This window comes from Rhinoderma darwinii, chromosome 3, assembly GCF_050947455.1.
Source record: "Rhinoderma darwinii isolate aRhiDar2 chromosome 3, aRhiDar2.hap1, whole genome shotgun sequence".
In the NCBI taxonomy this organism is placed as follows: Eukaryota; Metazoa; Chordata; class Amphibia; order Anura; family Rhinodermatidae; genus Rhinoderma; species Rhinoderma darwinii.
The window spans coordinates 150,955,815-150,973,878 of NC_134689.1; the positions used below are offsets into that span (position 1 = coordinate 150,955,815).

The 18,064-nt window shown below is 42.0% G+C and overlaps 1 protein-coding gene and 1 long non-coding RNA gene across 2 annotated transcripts; both read right to left on the reverse strand.

Annotated features, from left to right (window-relative positions):
- Positions 1-547: 547 nt before the first annotated feature.
- On the reverse strand, positions 548-5,399 carry LOC142749182 (uncharacterized). Its single transcript, XR_012882386.1, has 3 exons — positions 5,342-5,399; positions 1,130-1,197; positions 548-722 (listed from the first exon to the last, which is right to left on the reverse strand). It is a non-coding gene; the product is annotated as an uncharacterized LOC142749182 (long non-coding RNA).
- Positions 5,400-8,980: 3,581 nt separating this feature from the next.
- On the reverse strand, positions 8,981-17,613 carry KICS2 (KICSTOR subunit 2). Its single transcript, XM_075856871.1, has 3 exons — positions 17,153-17,613; positions 14,014-14,302; positions 8,981-12,903 (listed from the first exon to the last, which is right to left on the reverse strand). Exons 1-3 carry the CDS (start codon positions 17,466-17,468, stop codon positions 12,093-12,095), a joined length of 1,416 nt encoding a protein of 471 aa, XP_075712986.1. The 5' UTR covers positions 17,469-17,613; the 3' UTR covers positions 8,981-12,092.
- Between the last annotated feature and the right edge of the window lie 451 nt (positions 17,614-18,064).

Below are 18,064 nucleotides of genomic sequence, written 5' to 3' on the forward strand. Positions count from 1 at the left end.
GCCCTCGCCCATCCTGAATGATCACTGCAAATGTTAAAACGATAGTGGGCCGAAATGGTCCAAATTTGCATTATTTCTGTGTGATTTAATAATGGACTATAATCTTGGGTGCTTGTTGTCCTGGGTCATCATTGCTCATCTTTTCTTTTGTTTTTATCTTGACAGATATGGCTTGAGTTTTCATTAAGCAAACACAATGGTGCGGGAACGAAAATGCATCTTGTGCGAAATTGTATACAGTTTCAAAAAGGTAAAAAAATGCACATCGCTAATAAAAACACTTTAACCAGTAAAGTAGTTCTGCAGCTTAGTTTGGAAGGCTGTTGGTGTCGATATTTGTTCTGCTGTTTTGGGTTTAATGCTCTCCCCATGTTTGTGTGTGTTTTCTTCCACGCTCCATACACAGTCATGTACAATTGGCTTTCTTATAGAACAAGTTTGTAGTTCAAGATTCAGAGTCCTCGATTTTTGAATAGGGTAGATTATGTTACATAGCAGGTCAAACAATAATGAAGAAATAAAGAACTCCAATAAATGTTCAGCGTTGATTTTATTCACCCATGTCTTCAATGCAACGTGTCATCTTTTACGTGAAGCTTTATTCAAGCATATAAAGGCAAAACCAGACCAGCTTCTGATATGAGAGGCACAATCTACAGATGTAGCAGACCTGAATGTTTCATTCCACCATTTACCTTTAGTTATGGTTGGGCGATTATGACCTAAATCAAAATCACTATTAATTGAACATGTATCCTCGATAACCATTATTTAGGCCACACCCCTTTGTACATACTACGCCCCCTGTTTGCTTGCTACGCCATTGCCATTAATCCACTGAGCCTGCTGACTACTGTATATAATCTACCCCCCGACACTGCCCCTTACAGTATAATGCCCCACAGCGCTCCCCAGAGAGAATAATGCCACACCGCTCCCCACAGTATAATGCCCCCCCATAACTGCCCTCCACACAGTATAATGCCCCCCATAACTGCCCTCCACACAGTATAATGCCCCCCATAACTGCCCTCCACACAGTATAATGCCCCCATAGCTGTGGTGAGGACGGAGATACAGATGAAACTGGGAAACAAATAATTGAAGTATCCGAAATGCACAAGATTACGTCAGTTAATTGCACTGAATTTCGTTTTCGGTTATTTTTCGATTAGTTTTCCAGCTCTACCTTCAGTCCTATGGAAAACCAGATAACACACACATTGTAATATTGCCATGCTAAGAGGTTTTTTTCTGTAGTGTATATAAATTATGTTTTAATTAGTTCTCTTATACAGGAAATGGATGAACACATGCGGAGTATGCTTCATCACCGGGAACTAGAGAACTTACAGGGCAGGTAATATATGTTGAGAAACGTGAAAATATTTGACTTTGTTTAGGCTTTTAATTCCTCCAATCTAACACTATTTCATGTATGCCAGTGTATAGATTTGTTCTGAATTGTACTAAAGAGGCGTGAAATAGATAGCGTCTAAATTTTAGAAATCTGTGACATTCTTCCATTGGCAGAACAGCTGCCACTCATGATCTTTTGCATGCCCCCAAGAAAGTTCTTTAGCACAGTGGTTCTTTGTCTTGAAATATTCACTCAACTGTTCAATACTTCATCACCCTTTCTGCACTCTTTTTCCAAATATAAAGGCATTGACTTTCTAAGAACACGTCATGTGTTGTAGGGCTATCATATTCTCAAATAGAAGCGACGAGGACATATTAGGACTTCCTATACCTCTCACAAGATTGTCAGAGGCTTTGCTTGTGTATAAGTGCAATATCAAACACCTAACCTTCTGTCAACTCCAGACTTAACACTTCTACTCCCAATGTAGTTGCATAGAGTACTTCCCCCTTCTTGCCGAAGCCATTTTTAGTTTTCGGATCAATACGATTCTGGTCCATACTAAATTTATATCATTTTTTTTTTTAATATCTTTAACCACTTTCACAAAATAAAAACACTTGTTAAATAAAAAATAATTAAAAAAAAAAAGATTTTTGTGTTGCAATATTCTTGGACCCATAACTTTTTTTATTTTTCCATCTATAGAGCTTTTGTGAGGGCTTTTATTTTTTTAGTCCACTTGAGGACTTGAACAAATAATCGTTAGATCGCTGCTACATTGCACTGCAATACTTATGTATTGCAATATATTGTACTTTTAGTACTGTTGAGCCCTGTAGGACCAAGATGGTGGATATTAGTGCGTAGTGTATGATACTAGCTGTTAGTTCAAGGTGTCAGCTGTGACATACAGCTCAGGACAGCAGCGTATGGAACGGGCTCAACCCATGTGCCCACTCTATAAACCCCCCTCGACTATGACGTAAATGTACGTCAAATGACGGAAAGGGATTATAGTTATAGCCCTAGTGCTTTTTTATTTATTTATTTTTTTGAACAGAAACCTGAGAGATTCTAAAATAGTGACTGACACCCAATCATCAACTCCACCAGCAGAGTAGGAAATATAAAGGAGGTGATCACTAGGATTTCTTGTTTGAAGGAGTGGCTGCATAGGTCTTGTAAAGGCGATGATAGACATAAGACCTAGTTCCTTAATTTCTCAAAAAAATACCTTTTTTTTTATTCGGTTACTCAGGCATGTTTCTGTGAATGTAGGGAAATCAGTGAATACCAGACAACACTGGTGCCACTAACATCTTAAAGGGAATGCGTCGAAAATGTAAAAAAAAATGTTTTTTAATAAGTTACTTATTTTTATTTTATTATATTTGTAACCTTTTTTTTTTTTTTTTGCTGTATCTTATTTTTTTTCTTCCACAAGTGGGAAGTATTAAAAATTAAATAGTAATTTGACGTGTTTTCCTATGTTGGCCACAAGAGGGAGAACTTCCCAGTATTACAGCAAGGTGAATCAGGCAAAGCAGCCTGACTTACAGCTGCTGTAAATGTGGGAGGGAGACTCACACCCCCCCCCTAGCCAAGAAAAGGTGTCTTCAAATTGCTAAGCATTGTCCAGTTCCCATTTTTGGAGTGCTTTTACAATGGCAGCTGGCAGAGCTCTAGGACACACCAAAAGGCTAAAAATGATGAAAGTCAAGAGGGAGACCGTGTGGTGAATGACTTTTCAGTTGACAGATTCACACGGTGTTTATTGGCGCATTTCATGCACCGAAAAACGCATCAAAAACTTGATTAACTTTCCCATTCACATCAATGGGAAGGTGCGACGTTAGTACATAAAACATGATTTTTTTACGCAAGCGTTTTTGAAAAACACGTTGTGGAAAAGAAAGCGTCTTGTAAATTCATTAGCACGTAAAAGCACATCAAATATTCCCATAGTCATTGGGAGTAATACTTATGCGCCAAAAAACTTGCAAAAAGCCCCCTGAAAGATGCGTCAAAAAACACTTAAGCTTTCCAGTTACATCAAGGGGAAAGCGCGCGGTTAGTACATACAACGAGCTTTAACAAAAACGCGTTGCAGAAAAAAATGAGCGTCGGGTCAATTCTTTGGCACGTAAAATGTGCCAAATTCTCTCCTCGACAATGGGAGTCCTAATTACGCACAAAAAAACGGGCAAAAAGCACGCACAAAACGTATCAGAAAACACGTAAAAAACACCTGTATTTTAAATGGCACTACACAACGAACGCTAGTGTATTTGAAAAGTCTACATGTCGGGTTTTTTTGAGCGGTATGTGGACATGCCCTAAGGGAATTATTTTTCATTGACCTGTAGTTTATATTGCAGTGCAGGGAGAAGACAGACGTCTGCTGGAGGTGAGAAGATTTTTATTTGATATATTACTAACTTTATTTTTTTTGTTTTACAGGTTCTGCTCGACCGTTTGGACTACGTCGTAGATACGCTGGACTACTTCGATCTAAGTTTTTAAAAAAATAAATAAAACGATTACCGAGTGTTGTGTTTTTCTTAGGGCAGATACAGACGGACGTTGCGTTTTTGCGCGCGCAAACAACGCTGCATTTTGCGCGCGCATAAACCATTTGACAGCTGCGTGTGTCATCCATGTCTGATGCGCGGCTGCGTGATTTTCGCGCAGCCGCCATCATAGAGATGAGGCTAGTCGACGGCCGTCACTGTCCAAGGTGCTGAAAGAGCTAACTCTTTCAGCACCCTCGACAGTGAATGCCGAACACATCCTATCGAAAAACCTGTTGAAAAAAAAGAAAAAGTTCGTACTTACCGAGAACTTCCCGGCCATTGCCTTGGTGACGCGTCCTTGGTGACGAGCCTCTCGACATCGAGCCCCACCTCTCTGGATGACGCGCCAGTTCATGTGACCGCTGCAGCCTGTGATTGGCTGGAGCTGTCACTTGGACTGAATTGTCATCCCGGGAGGTCAGACTGGAGGAAGAATCCGGGAGTTAGCGGTAAGTCAGAACTTCGTTTTTTTTTCTACAGGTTCATGTATATTGGGATCGGAAGTCACTGTCCATGGTGCTGAAACAGTTTAACTCTTTCAGCACCATGGACAGTGACTATCTCCTGACGTCGCGTACCGATAATTTTTTTGCCGGGTTCGGTTCGCTTGTCCGGCTTCGCTCATCGCAAAGACACTCCGTTTGGATGGTCGGAAACAGAAAAGCACGTGGTGCTTTTCTGTTTACATTCATCCTTTTGACAGCTGGTGCGCTGTTTCAGTCGGTTCGCACGGAAGTGCTTCCGTGCAACCTGCGTGGTTTTCACGCACCCATTGACTTCAATGGGTGCGTGATGTGCGAAATACGCAGAGTTATTGAACCTGTCGCGCTTTTTGCGCAGCAAACGCTGCGCAAAAAGCACGGACTGTCTGTACTGCCCCATAGACTTGTATTGGTCCATGCGTGCCGCGTGAAAACCACGCGGCCCGCACGGACCGAATACACGCTCGTGTGAATCCCCCCTTAGGGTGTATTCTCACAGTGTGGTTTTGCTGAGTTTTTTTTGTAGGCAGAAGCCTCAGAATTTCTTCTGGAAGTTTGAGCCAGACTTTGACCTACCTTTTGGCTGCATTTTTTGGCCATTGAAGGTAAAGCAAGGACCACGGACAAAAACGACTTGAAAAATGCTCAGAAACTAGCGCAGTGGAGTTTTTCTGGTTCAGATTGATTTCAATGGGAGGTCAGAGGCGGAAACCTGTACATGCCGCTTTTTTCCCCGCAAGAGGCTATAAGCCGCCCGGGGGAAAAAAAACACGCCTCTGCCTCCCATTTGAAATCAAAGGGGGCGATTTTGTTTCTTTTTGGTGCTGATTCCGATGCTGATTCCGATGCGGTTTCCGCTTCAAAGTCAGTGCCAAAAAACTTTGTGTGAACAAGGCCTAAAAAAGAAACATTGTACTTACATGAAGAAAACGTATACCGAGGATCATAGGCACAGCGGAGTTCCTGCTAGTTTCTTCATCAAGCACGTACACAGTAGGGAATTATAAGCCCCATGATGATGTCACAATGTTAGTTACAATAATCAGAATTCTACCTATAATCATAATGCAACCTAAATTATTGGTTGTTATGGGCAACCAGGCCACTTTTTTTGTACCAAAACTATTTGTAGTAGCACTGCGGGCAAGTTTTTTTTTTTTTATTATTATTTTTAGACTGTCTTCCTTTTAATGTAATGAGAGTAGGGTTCTGATGACAAATGGGTTAATACAGTTTACTTTTATACTTTTCATGCTTTTACTGTATGTTTGCTATAAATGTTGATTTCTATTTTTATTTAAACAATGTGACATGTTCCTTTTTTTCATGTTAGTGGCAGCAGATACTTTACTGTGTACATGCCAGCTTCAAAATGTGTTATATTTAAAGAGTAACTACATATCAAAAGTTTGGATGTCTGTATTACAGCTTAATGAGCTTCATGACATGCTCGCCACAATACCTCTCTGACCACAAGCCTTTAACGCCTCTATGCAGGCCACAAATCCCCATTATAACCAAAATACCTCACTTCCTCTTTTGCCAGTTACATTGACCTCCATGCCAGCCAGAATGCCCTTAATTTTCTCTTTGCCAACCACACTATCCCCAAGTATCGTTAGATCGCTGGTGCAATATTCATAACCGGCCAGATACAACACAGCAGCAGCCTAGCATTACCAGGGTGGGGAGGGCTACTGTTTTTGGCCTTCCCCAGCCTAATGATACCAGCCTGCGGCCGCCCCGGTACCCGACCGTCGCTACAGCTGGTTGGGTACTGGTTCATACCCGGCTCTTTCCAGTACCCCTGGTGGTGGTGGGTATAGGGGTAATAATGGGGGTTAGTGTTAGCCTCTGCACCTGCTAACATTAAGACCCGCCTTAGTAATGGACGCTGTCAATCAGCCAGCGGCCATTACTAAGGTGGTAATAAAGTTTTAAAAAAAATACAAAGACATAGAAAAAGGATTTTACTGAAATAAAAAAAAAACACACAACCCCCATTAACCATTTTATTGAGAATAAAAATGACGCGGTCATTGAAGTAGTCCTCGAATCAGAAGTAGTCCAACGATCGAACCTGTAAAATAACACAAACACACAAAAATAATTAGTAACGCATAAAAGGAAAATAATTCTTATACGTACCTTTCTTGGGTCCAGCGCTGGAACTGCAATGTCAGCGAGCTGAGCCCTGTATCTAATCCTATCATGTGTGATACTGTATCTAAACCTATCCATAGTTTATAGGATCGTAGTGTTATAGATATGATGGCTAATATATATATATATATATATATACACACACACACACACACACACTTTTTTTTGGGGGGGGGGGGGGGTGTATGTATTGGGGCTATTTCCCCTGACATTTTAAGTCCTTAGTGACACCCCTGGCTGCTCGTGCTGCATTGTTGAGTCACTTAGGAGACCCAGCGATGCAGGGTCGTCTGCCATGAGACGTTTGCAAGGGGGGGCCCCCAAGAGCCTTTAGCTACGCCCCTGGGACCATCCCTCTACTCTGAGTACAGCCTGGCCTCCTGGGATGACGCTGCAGTCCATGTGACCGCTGCAGCAGCGACAGCCATGAAACGTCTTCTCAGGAGACTGGGCTGTACTCAGAATGGAGGTTCGTGTCGCTATAACAACGGCTGGGCTGTAAGTTAAAAAATAAAAAAGCTTAATTTTATGAGTTGCGATTTTTGCGGCAGAATCGCAGCTTCTCAGCCGCAAAAAATTGCAACATTCCTATTTGTTGCGGGTTTTACCTCTCCCTTGAATTCAATGCGATTTCACAGCATAAATTGACATGTTACGGACTAAAAAGAAACAAAACGCATCACAGGTCAATTTATGAACGGTTTCTCAGCGGAGCATAAAACCTGCAAGATTTACTTTGTTGCAGTATTTACAGCATTTCCGCAGCAAAAAATGCAGTTAGTCCACAGGTGCACATATACTTTTCAATAATACATTTTTAACACTATATCCACAGGTAAGACCACTGCGGAAGATCTGCAGCAATACGCATAGCAAAAACGCAGATTTCTGCGACATTTATCTGTGCTGCAGATTTTCAGTTGCAAAAAATACAGCGAAAAAGCTAATAAATTGACCAACAGTGCAGAATCTAAATCTGCATGTCAATTTATGCTGCGTTTTCTTTTGCGGGTTCTCCCCATTGAATTCAATAGGAATGCAAATCCTGCAACAGAAAGCCAAGGGTTGGGACTTTTGCAGCGGAATCTGTCACATCGGCTGCAGCATCATTCAGGGAGGCTAGACCGGACGTCTTTAGGAGGGACACATCCCTCCCCCCCCCGACTGAAAAAAAAAACCGCACCACAATGAGGCATGGTTTTTCGGATAGAATGTGCTGCGGGTTCCAGGTCAGATATTCTGCGTAGTTCTTAGGGTGCAGTCACACATGGTAGATTTTTATTGCAGAAATGTTCTGCAACAGAACATCTGTTCCAATCATCTGAATTGTTTCGTCAACAGGTGCATGGATTGCTGCAAGTTCCATTTAGCTGAATGGAACGTATTTTAAGTCGCAGAAAACGTTTGCCACGTGTGACTCTACCGTGGGGGGGGGGGGGGGGGGCGGGGCGTGATAAATTGTAGAAAGTAGTATTTTTCTATAAATAAGATAAGAAATTTAGTAAATATATAATAATTGCTTTGATTTATGCAAAGTCTGTTTAAAGTGCAGTGCCTATTTAAACATTTGTACCTTCCTAAAGTCCACCTCCTTCATTCATAACCAAGGATGCTGGACTGGTCCAAACATCAAAATAGGCTCCATTCACACTAGGCTTATTTCCTTATTCTATACATCAAGTTCTTGGTTAAAAGGATGGCAATGGTGGGAAAGAAGCTTGCGTCCATGCAGTCTTGAATTCTGGGCACTGATAAAACGCTCAGTTAGGCTAGTCGTTGCTAATAATGTATAATTACTTCATGTATTTACCTCTTCAGCTCCTTTTCTAAGGCCTCCCACACATGAGCGTGTCCGGACCGTGATATACGGTCCGTATGTTGGCCACATTTCCCAGACCCAACACACTGCAGGGAGCCGGGCTGCTAGCATCATAGTGATCTATGACGCTAGTTGTCACTGCGGGAAGTCTGTCCTGTACCGTAATCAGGTTTTCAGTACGGTTCAGTAGTTCCGTGCAAAGGCAGGGACATCTAGCATCATAGATAACTGCCTTCATGCAACGTTAGAGAAAGAAGATTTATATTCTCTGTGTGAATGAAGCTCTTCTTGGAGCAAGACCTGCAGATCCTGTACCATGCCCTGTCAGCATTGGCATGACGTGTACAGTGCTTGACATAAAGACGTGGAGCATAACAAAGTTATATTCACAGTTCTACAGGCTATTACTAGCATGGTCTACCAATGAAAAAAAGATTCACCTTTTAGTTTTTGAAAAAGCTTTATCAGGCATTTTCAATCAAGTTGGGCTTAGACATGCTGTTGAAGACAGAGTTCAGAGTCCAATTTTAATAATATCAAGAGCAGTGTCCCTAAAATAAAGACTAGATAGACAGTATAGGTTTGCAAATTGCCTTTAATTCAGCAGCATATAGTCTCATAAACCCCTCCATTAGTGCAGTTATTGTTTATACCCGTTCCGTTTAACATATTGCAACAATGCATATTTCACATGAGAAATATGAAAATGTAAAAAGCAAAAGATCTTAAAAAGATGTAATTTTTGTTTTAGTCCTAGAATTAGAACCATTTGCTTTTAAAGTCATGTAAAAATAAAACAATATTTGTTGGAAATTAATCCATTTTCTTTAGATGCCAATAAGGCCACAACTCCATATTCAGAGTTGTTCCAGTCATAAAACATAAATCTATAAATTAAGAGACTGTTTCCTGAACGGAGATAGCAGCTAACAGTAGTATTTATCAGTAGAAATGTATAAAGTTAACAAAATTCTACAATAATGGTTTGAATAAATCAGGTTTTGTTTTATTATAAGAATGGCAGAAAGATTGTGCATTTTCCTGCTGCTTATATATCGATACTTAGATTGTGCTTTATATTTTTCATAACGCTGAGCAAAGGTGAATTTATTGACTGGAGGGGGGGGGGGGGCCATTAATGGGGTAGTTTACCTTCAACCCCTTACACTCACATCCCAGGACAAACAATTTACCTTCAGGGGTGTCCTATATAGGCATAGCCTGACCACCATAGCAATATAAAAGGTAAAACAATTCTGCCTCGCTATATTCCCTTATTCAGTTACCGATGTACCTGTATAGGACACATCCCAGGACAACCAAACAGTTCACTTCAGGGTATGTTCACAAAAATAAATTTTCAGGCATATTTTAGAGCATTAAAAGCCTCATATTACGCTCCAAAATACACTTGAAATAAGTCTGCAAATAGTTTTCCATGGAATACAATGAGAAATACACTGCTGTTCACATGAGGCATAAATAAGATTCAATTCTTTATTTATTTTTATTTAATCTTAATTTTCAGCTTCAAAAACACTTTGAAATCATCCTCTGAATTTTCAGCTACTTATTGTATGTGTGAAAATACCCTCAGACAAAAATTTTGAAAATCCCATGCCCACGCTGCGGAAAAAAAACTGCAGCGTAAACGTTAATAAATTGACCTATGGTGCGGAATTTAAATTCCGCAGCATGTCAGTTTATGCTGCGTTTTTGTTGATTTTCTGTTGAGAGTTTTCCCCATTGAATTCAATGGTGATGCAAAACCCACAACAGAAAGCCAAGTAGCGACTTTTGCGGCGTAAACACAGCGATTACGCCACAAAAATCGCAACTCCGGAAAGAAAAAACCCCCAAACAATTAACCAGAACACCCTCCTTCCTGCAGTCCGGCCTCCTGGGATGACATGAGCGCTTTCTTCCGCAGCGAAAATTCAGTTAAAAAAACCGCACCACAATGTGGGGAGATTTTTTTGGGATGGAACGTACTGCAGGTTCCAGGTCGGACACGCTGCGTGATTTTTACGCAACGTATCCAACCCATGAGAGCCCAGCCTAATACAGCAGGTAAAGCTGCAATGCCCCATAAATAGGTCACTGCTGACCACAAAGAAACAAAAACGTATAAATCAAACGTTGCTGAAATGCAGCATCACGTCACAATAGAGTTCCGGTTAAATCACCGCAATCATGTCGTTTTCACAGTAGCCAGTTTAATTGTTTTTTGCCACTTCAGACTAACAATGAAACATGACATTTTAATGTCCAAGCAAAATCACCCACATCTTTGCGGGATAACACAGACATCATAGAAAATGATAATACAGTATGAACAATAAAAACACCTCAACGCTATATAAGTGACAATTCTGAATGTACAGGTTTCTTTGGATGATCTATTGCATTTTGCAACACTGATGAGCTTCAGGAATCTACCGCTAGGGTATATAAAAAAAAAAAAAAAAAAGATCAAATAGCCCATTGCCTGCTGAAAGAAGCAACGAGAAGGGACAGGCTTAGTACAATTGTATAAAGGTAAGGTAAACCCCTCAAACAAAGCAGGTAACTAACAGAATATGGGGTTGTTCAAGATTAGAAGAAAACATGTCTGATTTCATTGCAAAACAGTGCCACACCAGTCCATAGGTTGTGTGTGGCTTACAGCCTAGCCCCATGTTTGTTAAAGTGACCCTTCGGTCCTGGAACTACATTTAAAAAATTATGGGGTATATGGAGTAATAATATCTAATGCCCACCAGTTGTACCCCTCTGCCGTGGATATGTCATTTTAGGGTCCCCTCTGTGCGGTCCCAAAACGGCTGCAGCGATGCTTAGACTACGAGCTGGAGACACTCCCATTGTTCTCGGAATGGCCAGAGCTGCTCACAAGAGCAGTTCTGTACAATCCGTGAACAGAGGGAGGTTCTTAGACTGTGGCCATTTTGAGACAACAAAGACGGGACCCTGAAAAAGGCTGATCCACTACATAGAGGTGCAACTGGAGGGCATCAGGTAATATAACTCCATATACTCCATCACCTGTTTTTATGCTGCAGATTTATTTATTTTTTTTAAATAAATTTGTCAGATACAATTCTGAGACGGAAATGCAAGTTAAATTGACATGCTGCAAATTCCAAAATCCGCACCGCAGGTCAATTCACATGATTAAATTAAATCTCATTTACTTTGCGGGTACTGTAATACGCTGCAGATTGGCAATCCATATGGCAAATACAAATAGTGTTTATGTGGCCTAATGGGGCAGAGCTGTAACACCCAGCACAAACCATGGACAGGTGTGGTGCCGTTTTGGGGAAAAAAAGCAGCCATGTTTTTTCTAATCCTGCACACGCCCTTAAAAGTGGTTTGGTATAAAAAAAATTAAAAAAAACCCTATATGAGATATTCCTCTTCCTATATTGTGTAAAGCTGGTTCCAGGCAACAGATGACTTGCAGCACATGGGTTCATAGCTATTAAGACAAAAAGACTCCCCCACAGACATGGACAGTCGCGTGAAATGAATGTGCATGTTATTTTTTTTTTAGTAGTGTAGGGGAGAAAAGCGGCTGCATCCTCTTGGATCTTCATTTTCCCTTATAAGTCAATAAATGAGATATGACTATAGGTCTGAATTTACCTTTATACAAACCTAAACTGCCCACTTGGCTTTAAACTCTAGTTTTAACTTTTTGAGCCCGGCTTTAAGCTTGCATATACTCTGGATGTTTTGAGAGACTGAGAAAGCTCATTTAGAAAAGATATGAAATGGGAGTCTCTCTCAGACTTCTTTGAATCAAAAATTACCACGATGGTAAAGTGTGGCTCAGGTCGTGTCAGGAAGTATGTACTTTGCACTTTGTCATCATAGAAGTGAACAACCTTCTCTAAAGTGTTCAGATCTGCGTTCTTTTCAGTCATTATCATAATAACATTTGGCCAGTGAATCGCAGGTCTCTCAAATGGTAGCGACACCACTGCAGGATATTGGTCAACCCCTTTAGGGGCTTCTCTGTAAGAATCCGGATGATGGTATCCATGACCCTGAAAACTTTCTGATCCCCGGTTATCAAAAATTAAGGACACATTGACTGCATCATATTTTCTAATAAAACTGGATATTTTTCCAAAGTAATCAGGATTCGTTTTAGCAGTGAGGGTCTTCATCTCGGAGGTCTGTCGGCTTAATGCTTCGTGGAAGTAGAAGCTGAACTTGGCAAGCAGGATATTTTTAAATTTCAGAAGCCATGAGAAGAGATGTGGCGGTTGAACTGCCTTCTGAGACTGTCCCCCAAAGAGATGTTTTTTAGTCTCTTTTTGTTTTTCAAATATCTGACCCCAACTTTGTAGTTTAGTGTGTGCATTGTGCAGGTTTACAAGGGACAGAAGGAACTTCCACTCAAATACCAGGCTCTGGGCTTTTAAAAGATGCACAAGAACATCGACTTCAAGCTGGAAACCATTTTCGAGAGGAGACAATATAGGATGGTGAAACCTACAAGTTAAAGGAAGTGAAAGAAAAAAAAAAAAATTATAAAAACTGGCCATTTCCATTCAAAGATTATTGATACATGGATTACTATACGAGAGTATAGGGAGAAAACAAAAGGTAATGAAACCTTAAAATATGTTTACACAAGTCAGATTTGATGCGGAAAACTCGGCAGCAAATCTGACTCAGATTCTGCAAAAACGACTATACTCGCCTCCCTTGGAGTCCCTACTTCCCTTGCTGGTCTTAGTTGAGCCTGTCTCTTATGATGAAGTTTCATCCTACGTGACCGAAAGCCTGTGATTGGGTGCAGCAGCCACATGGGACAAAACGTAATCTCAGGAGGTCGGCTCAACACAGATCAGCCTGGAGAACAGAGACGCGTCACTATGGAAGCGCCAGGGGTGGAGAGCATGGTCATATATTAAAGTAGAAAAAGGCTTTGATTTTTTTTTCTTCTAGATAAGATTTTTTTTGCAAAAATGCAACTATTTTACAGGGGGGGGGGGTCTGCAACATTTGCCATTTCTTGCCGATTTTCACTTTCCTATTGAAGGCAATGGGGAAAATTTGCAACAAACGCGTAACCATTCTGCAGCATAAAATTGAGATGCTGCAGAACTGACTGACTTGAACATATCTTACTTTAAAGGGTAACGAAACGTTCAACAAACTTCTGACATGTCATAGTGAAATGTCAGAGGTTTTGATTGGTGGGGGTCCGAGCACTGAGACCCAGACCGATCGCTAAAACAAAGCAGCAAAAGTGCCCGTGTGAGCGCTCAGTCGCTTCGTTTCTGTTCTGCTTTTTCCGTAAATCAATGTATCGGAGTACGGGCTCAACAGAAAGATGAGCCCGTACTTAGCTACATCGACTTTCCGGAAAAAGACGAATAGAAACTAAGCGACTGAGCGCTCACATGAGCACTTCTGCCGCTTAGTTTTAGCGATCGGTCGGGGTCTCCGTGCTCGGACCCCCACCAATCAAAACTTCTGACATATCACTATGACATGTCAGAAGTTTGTTGAACTTGATCTGCAGAGGATATGGAAGAGAGAAGAGGGGGGGGGGAGAGGGGGCATCTGGCATACTATAAAGACAATAATTCCCACCTGGAGTTGTACTTCTTTAAGATGGCCTCTAAGATGTTCACAAGTTCCTCTGCGTTCACAAATTTTTGACTGCTCAGTGTGTACGTTTTCTCATAGAAATCTGCAATTTCCATTCGAGCCTGAACGAAAAAGCAGAGTTGTTCTGACAGATGTGAAAGCAGTTCTTCCAAGTGAGGAGCTGTTCCACCAGTAGCATTTCTACCTGTTGTGACCACTTTCTTCAGTTCATTGTACAATGAAGTGTAATTGGTTCTGATAGAATCCTTCCTGCTGAAGAAGGACTGACCACCTGTAAGACAGGACAGAAAACAAGTATAAGCCAAATGACTTTGAAACGCAGCCATGTGCAGCTCCCTGTTGCTACACTGTCACACCAATGTCCTTTCAATGCCAAGATAAAAACGAGCATTTGAATGGCTTTTCTATTGGGGCCCTCACCATTCATGGTAGTCTATGCCAAAATAAAAAGTGGTACAAAATGGGCAATTGCACATGTTCCCCAAGACCAAAGAGAGCTAGGACACGCCAGTCTATTGGTCTGGTGCCCCTGATCCAAAGGGGAGAGCTGCTTTTAACTGTAACCTGTGGCCTACATGACAGCACGATCGCGCACAGCACTTGTGTCGGTGCAATGACGTCACTGCATTTTGCTGCTAACTCCAGGCCACTGACTTCACAGGAAAGAGGCTTCCGCCACTCCACTTGTCGTGGGATTGTGGTATAGAGCGTTTAAAGTTTTATTCTTTTCCAGGAGGGTGGGGTGGGGCACAATTGTGGGCATTTTTAATTGTATGGGGGTACAAAGCAGCTTATTTTGGTTTTCTGGGCAGAATGGGGATTAATAATAATAATAATAATAATAATAATACCCTGTTATTGCAATAATAATAATACCCTGTTATTACACCAAACCAGTAATGCCAACCCAATTTGCGCCCCCCACACAATGAAAATGGCCACCTTTATTACTTTGTAGGGGGCACAAAAGTCATATTATTGAGTAGGAACATAAATGGCAAAGTATAAAAAGAACACTATCACAGTTTGTGGCCACGAAGATCGCTATTACGTCGTGAGGCACAAAAGGTGGTGCTATTATTTTGTGGGACACAAAGGATTGAAAATGTTAATGTGTGGTGCACTATTTCAGCCTAAGGCACTATTGGTTTGCCACTTATTTTTACGGCACTATCTAGTACTATTGTTTTCAGGGGCGCTGCATGAGTAGTACTACTTTTTGCGGATTAATTATAGCAATGACACCATTATTTCTGAAGCCCAGTATTTGGGGGCACTGCGTAACCCAGCAGGTACAGTAACAGGGGCAGATGGGGCAGCAATAGGCACAAAATTGGGGGAAGCAGCAGGATGGAAAGTTTATGTATGGTGGGAAAAGCTAGAGAGGGTGCTGAAAAAGCGATAAGCCAAATATGTCCGGCCAGCAAACTCTACAGAGACAAGTCGTGGCTGGAAGAAGTCTCCTTAGCGGTCTGGGCCATATGGAAAAGATGCCAATAGTGAATAACTACAATAAGAGAAGAAGTCACCTGTGATTTACTGTACTGTAATCAAGTATATGGTCTGCAGTGGGTATCTATCACTATATGGTGGTAATATTAGTCTTTGTATAGCAGTTTTTATTCCTTAAAGGGGTTATCCAGGTGCTAAAAATTGATGGCCTATCCTCAGAGTAGGCCATCAATAGCCGATGGTCGGTGTCAGACTCCCGGGACCCCCTGCCGATCCGCTGGTTTGAAGGGGCTGCAGTACTCGTACGAGCGCTGCTTCCTCTTCATTTCTTCTTGCTCACTGTGAATCGTGGAGACGGATGTAGCAGCGATTCACAGATATTGCAGCCTTTTTACCCATTCACTTCAATGGAAGAAAAGGCTGCAATACTTGTGAATCGCTGCTACATCCGTCTCCACGATTCACAGTGAGCAAGAAGAAACGAAGAGGACGAGCACTGCAGCCCCTTCAAAACAGCGGATCGGCAGGGGTCCCGGGAGTCTAACCCCGACCATCAGCTAGTGATGGCCTACCCGGAGGAAAGGCCATCAATTTTTAGTGACTGGATAACCCCTTTAAAGGTATGGTGAGATTATTAAGTCACAATTAAGTTTGAAGCTATTATTTTTGCCCTGTGTAGTTGTATAGTGGAATTATTGCTAGTATAGGTCTTTGTATAGTGTCTGTGACTATAGTATATGACCGTTGTTGGCACCATATTTGAGCATTTTGGGCCCCACTTTATGAATAAATTTCCAGGAGGAATGACAAAAGAAACTGTCTAAAGTAGAGTTCTAAGAAAATATTCTCCTGATCGGTTTATTTAAGGAGTTTTTACTAGAACAGACATGTCAGGAGAGCTACCAAGTCCTCTAAAGTAAATTTGTCAGTATACCCCAAGAAATTATTCAGGAGAATCATTCCTTACAGCTCTGCTTCAGGCCGTTCCTCTGTTATTCCTCCTGGATATGTATGAATAAAAAACAAACAACTGGGTGCAACAATTCTACTTGTCAATGGGGCATGTTCCTACACACAAACTTTCCAATCAGTGCATAGGGACATGTCCTATTGACAATGGGAATGGTAACAACCACTTGTCAATTTATTCAAACATTTCCAGGAGGAACAACATAGCAACGGCACAGAGTCCTAAGAAAAGATGCGCTAGCAATGCTATTTCATAGAAATAGACAGGTCAGGAGCTCCTCTATATAGGGGTTACCACATGAACCCCTTTTAAAAAAAAAAAAAAAAAATACAGAAGCCGCCATGGCGATAAACTGATCGCCACAGGTCCGGATTCTCTCACCCCCGATGATAAACTGCTATCGCCAGAGGAAGCAGCGGATAAGCAGCATATGTAGAATTACAAACATAGAAATTTACATGCTGAACCTTCAAAAAAATGGCCATCTATGTAATGCAAGAACACGCCCAGAGGAGAGGGAGGGATGCAAAGTGTCAGACCCACCTCTATGATGTCCATGTAGCCTAATAGGTCATATGACAGGGACATCCCCTTTATACAGCATGTAATGGTCGTTCACTTGCTATGCCTATATTACCGTTGTGTGTGGAGGCGCTCTATAAGACTATCGCATTACATTATAATCCCAGTGAGACTTACCCGGCTTCTGCCCCAAGAAGCTCATGCTGTGATAAGCCTTCTCCGCTGCTGCCAGGTGAGCCAGGGCTGCCAGCATGGAGGACCACGAAGCGCCGGCGTTTTTGTTAGCTTCTTTCTCCCGCTCCACATTGTCCTTGGCCTTGTCATAGGAGAAGTGGCCGAGATGGGAGAAGAACGTCTGCAGCACATTCTGCTCCGCAGTAACCGGCGGGGTTTTCTGTGGCATCATCACCGCAGTCGTCATCAGCAGCAGCGGCTCCTCGTCATCCTCGTCCTCCTGCCCCGGGGCATCACCCGCTTGCTGGGGCACCACCATACAGCTATGCACCGCGAAATAGCGGAAACCGTCACCAAGCACACGAAAAGACCCAGAACATCCGCTCCGAGAAACTCACTGGTGACACCAGACTGTTTACCTGCCACACGTGACTGCGCCGGAAGAGTGACGGCCTGAATGACGTATACTTTGTAGTTCTGAATAACTTTATTGATAATGGACATGGAGCCACGTGTAAAACGAGAACAAGACGACCGTAGCAGCCAATCAGATGCCCCCTCTCATTTTACTAGGACAAGTTATTTAAGAAGCGTTTTCTTTTTTTTCTTCCACTGGTAAAAATGACAGAGAGTCTCTTGAAAGTCACTTCAGTTATCTCCATATAGCTCTATGGAGTACTACAAACATTTTCATCAGCGGCGGGACTGACTGCAGAGGGCCCCTGTGCAAAGAATGTTGTATATATATATATATATAGATATATATATATGTGTAGCTTGTGAACATTTCCCTGGTGGTGGTGGTGGTGGGGCACTTCATTCACCGCTTCGTGGATATGGTCTCACGCACCGGCCGCTTCGTGGCCAAGAAGCGCCTGAAAACCATGTGTGCATGCTGTTTGCCGAAACATCGGC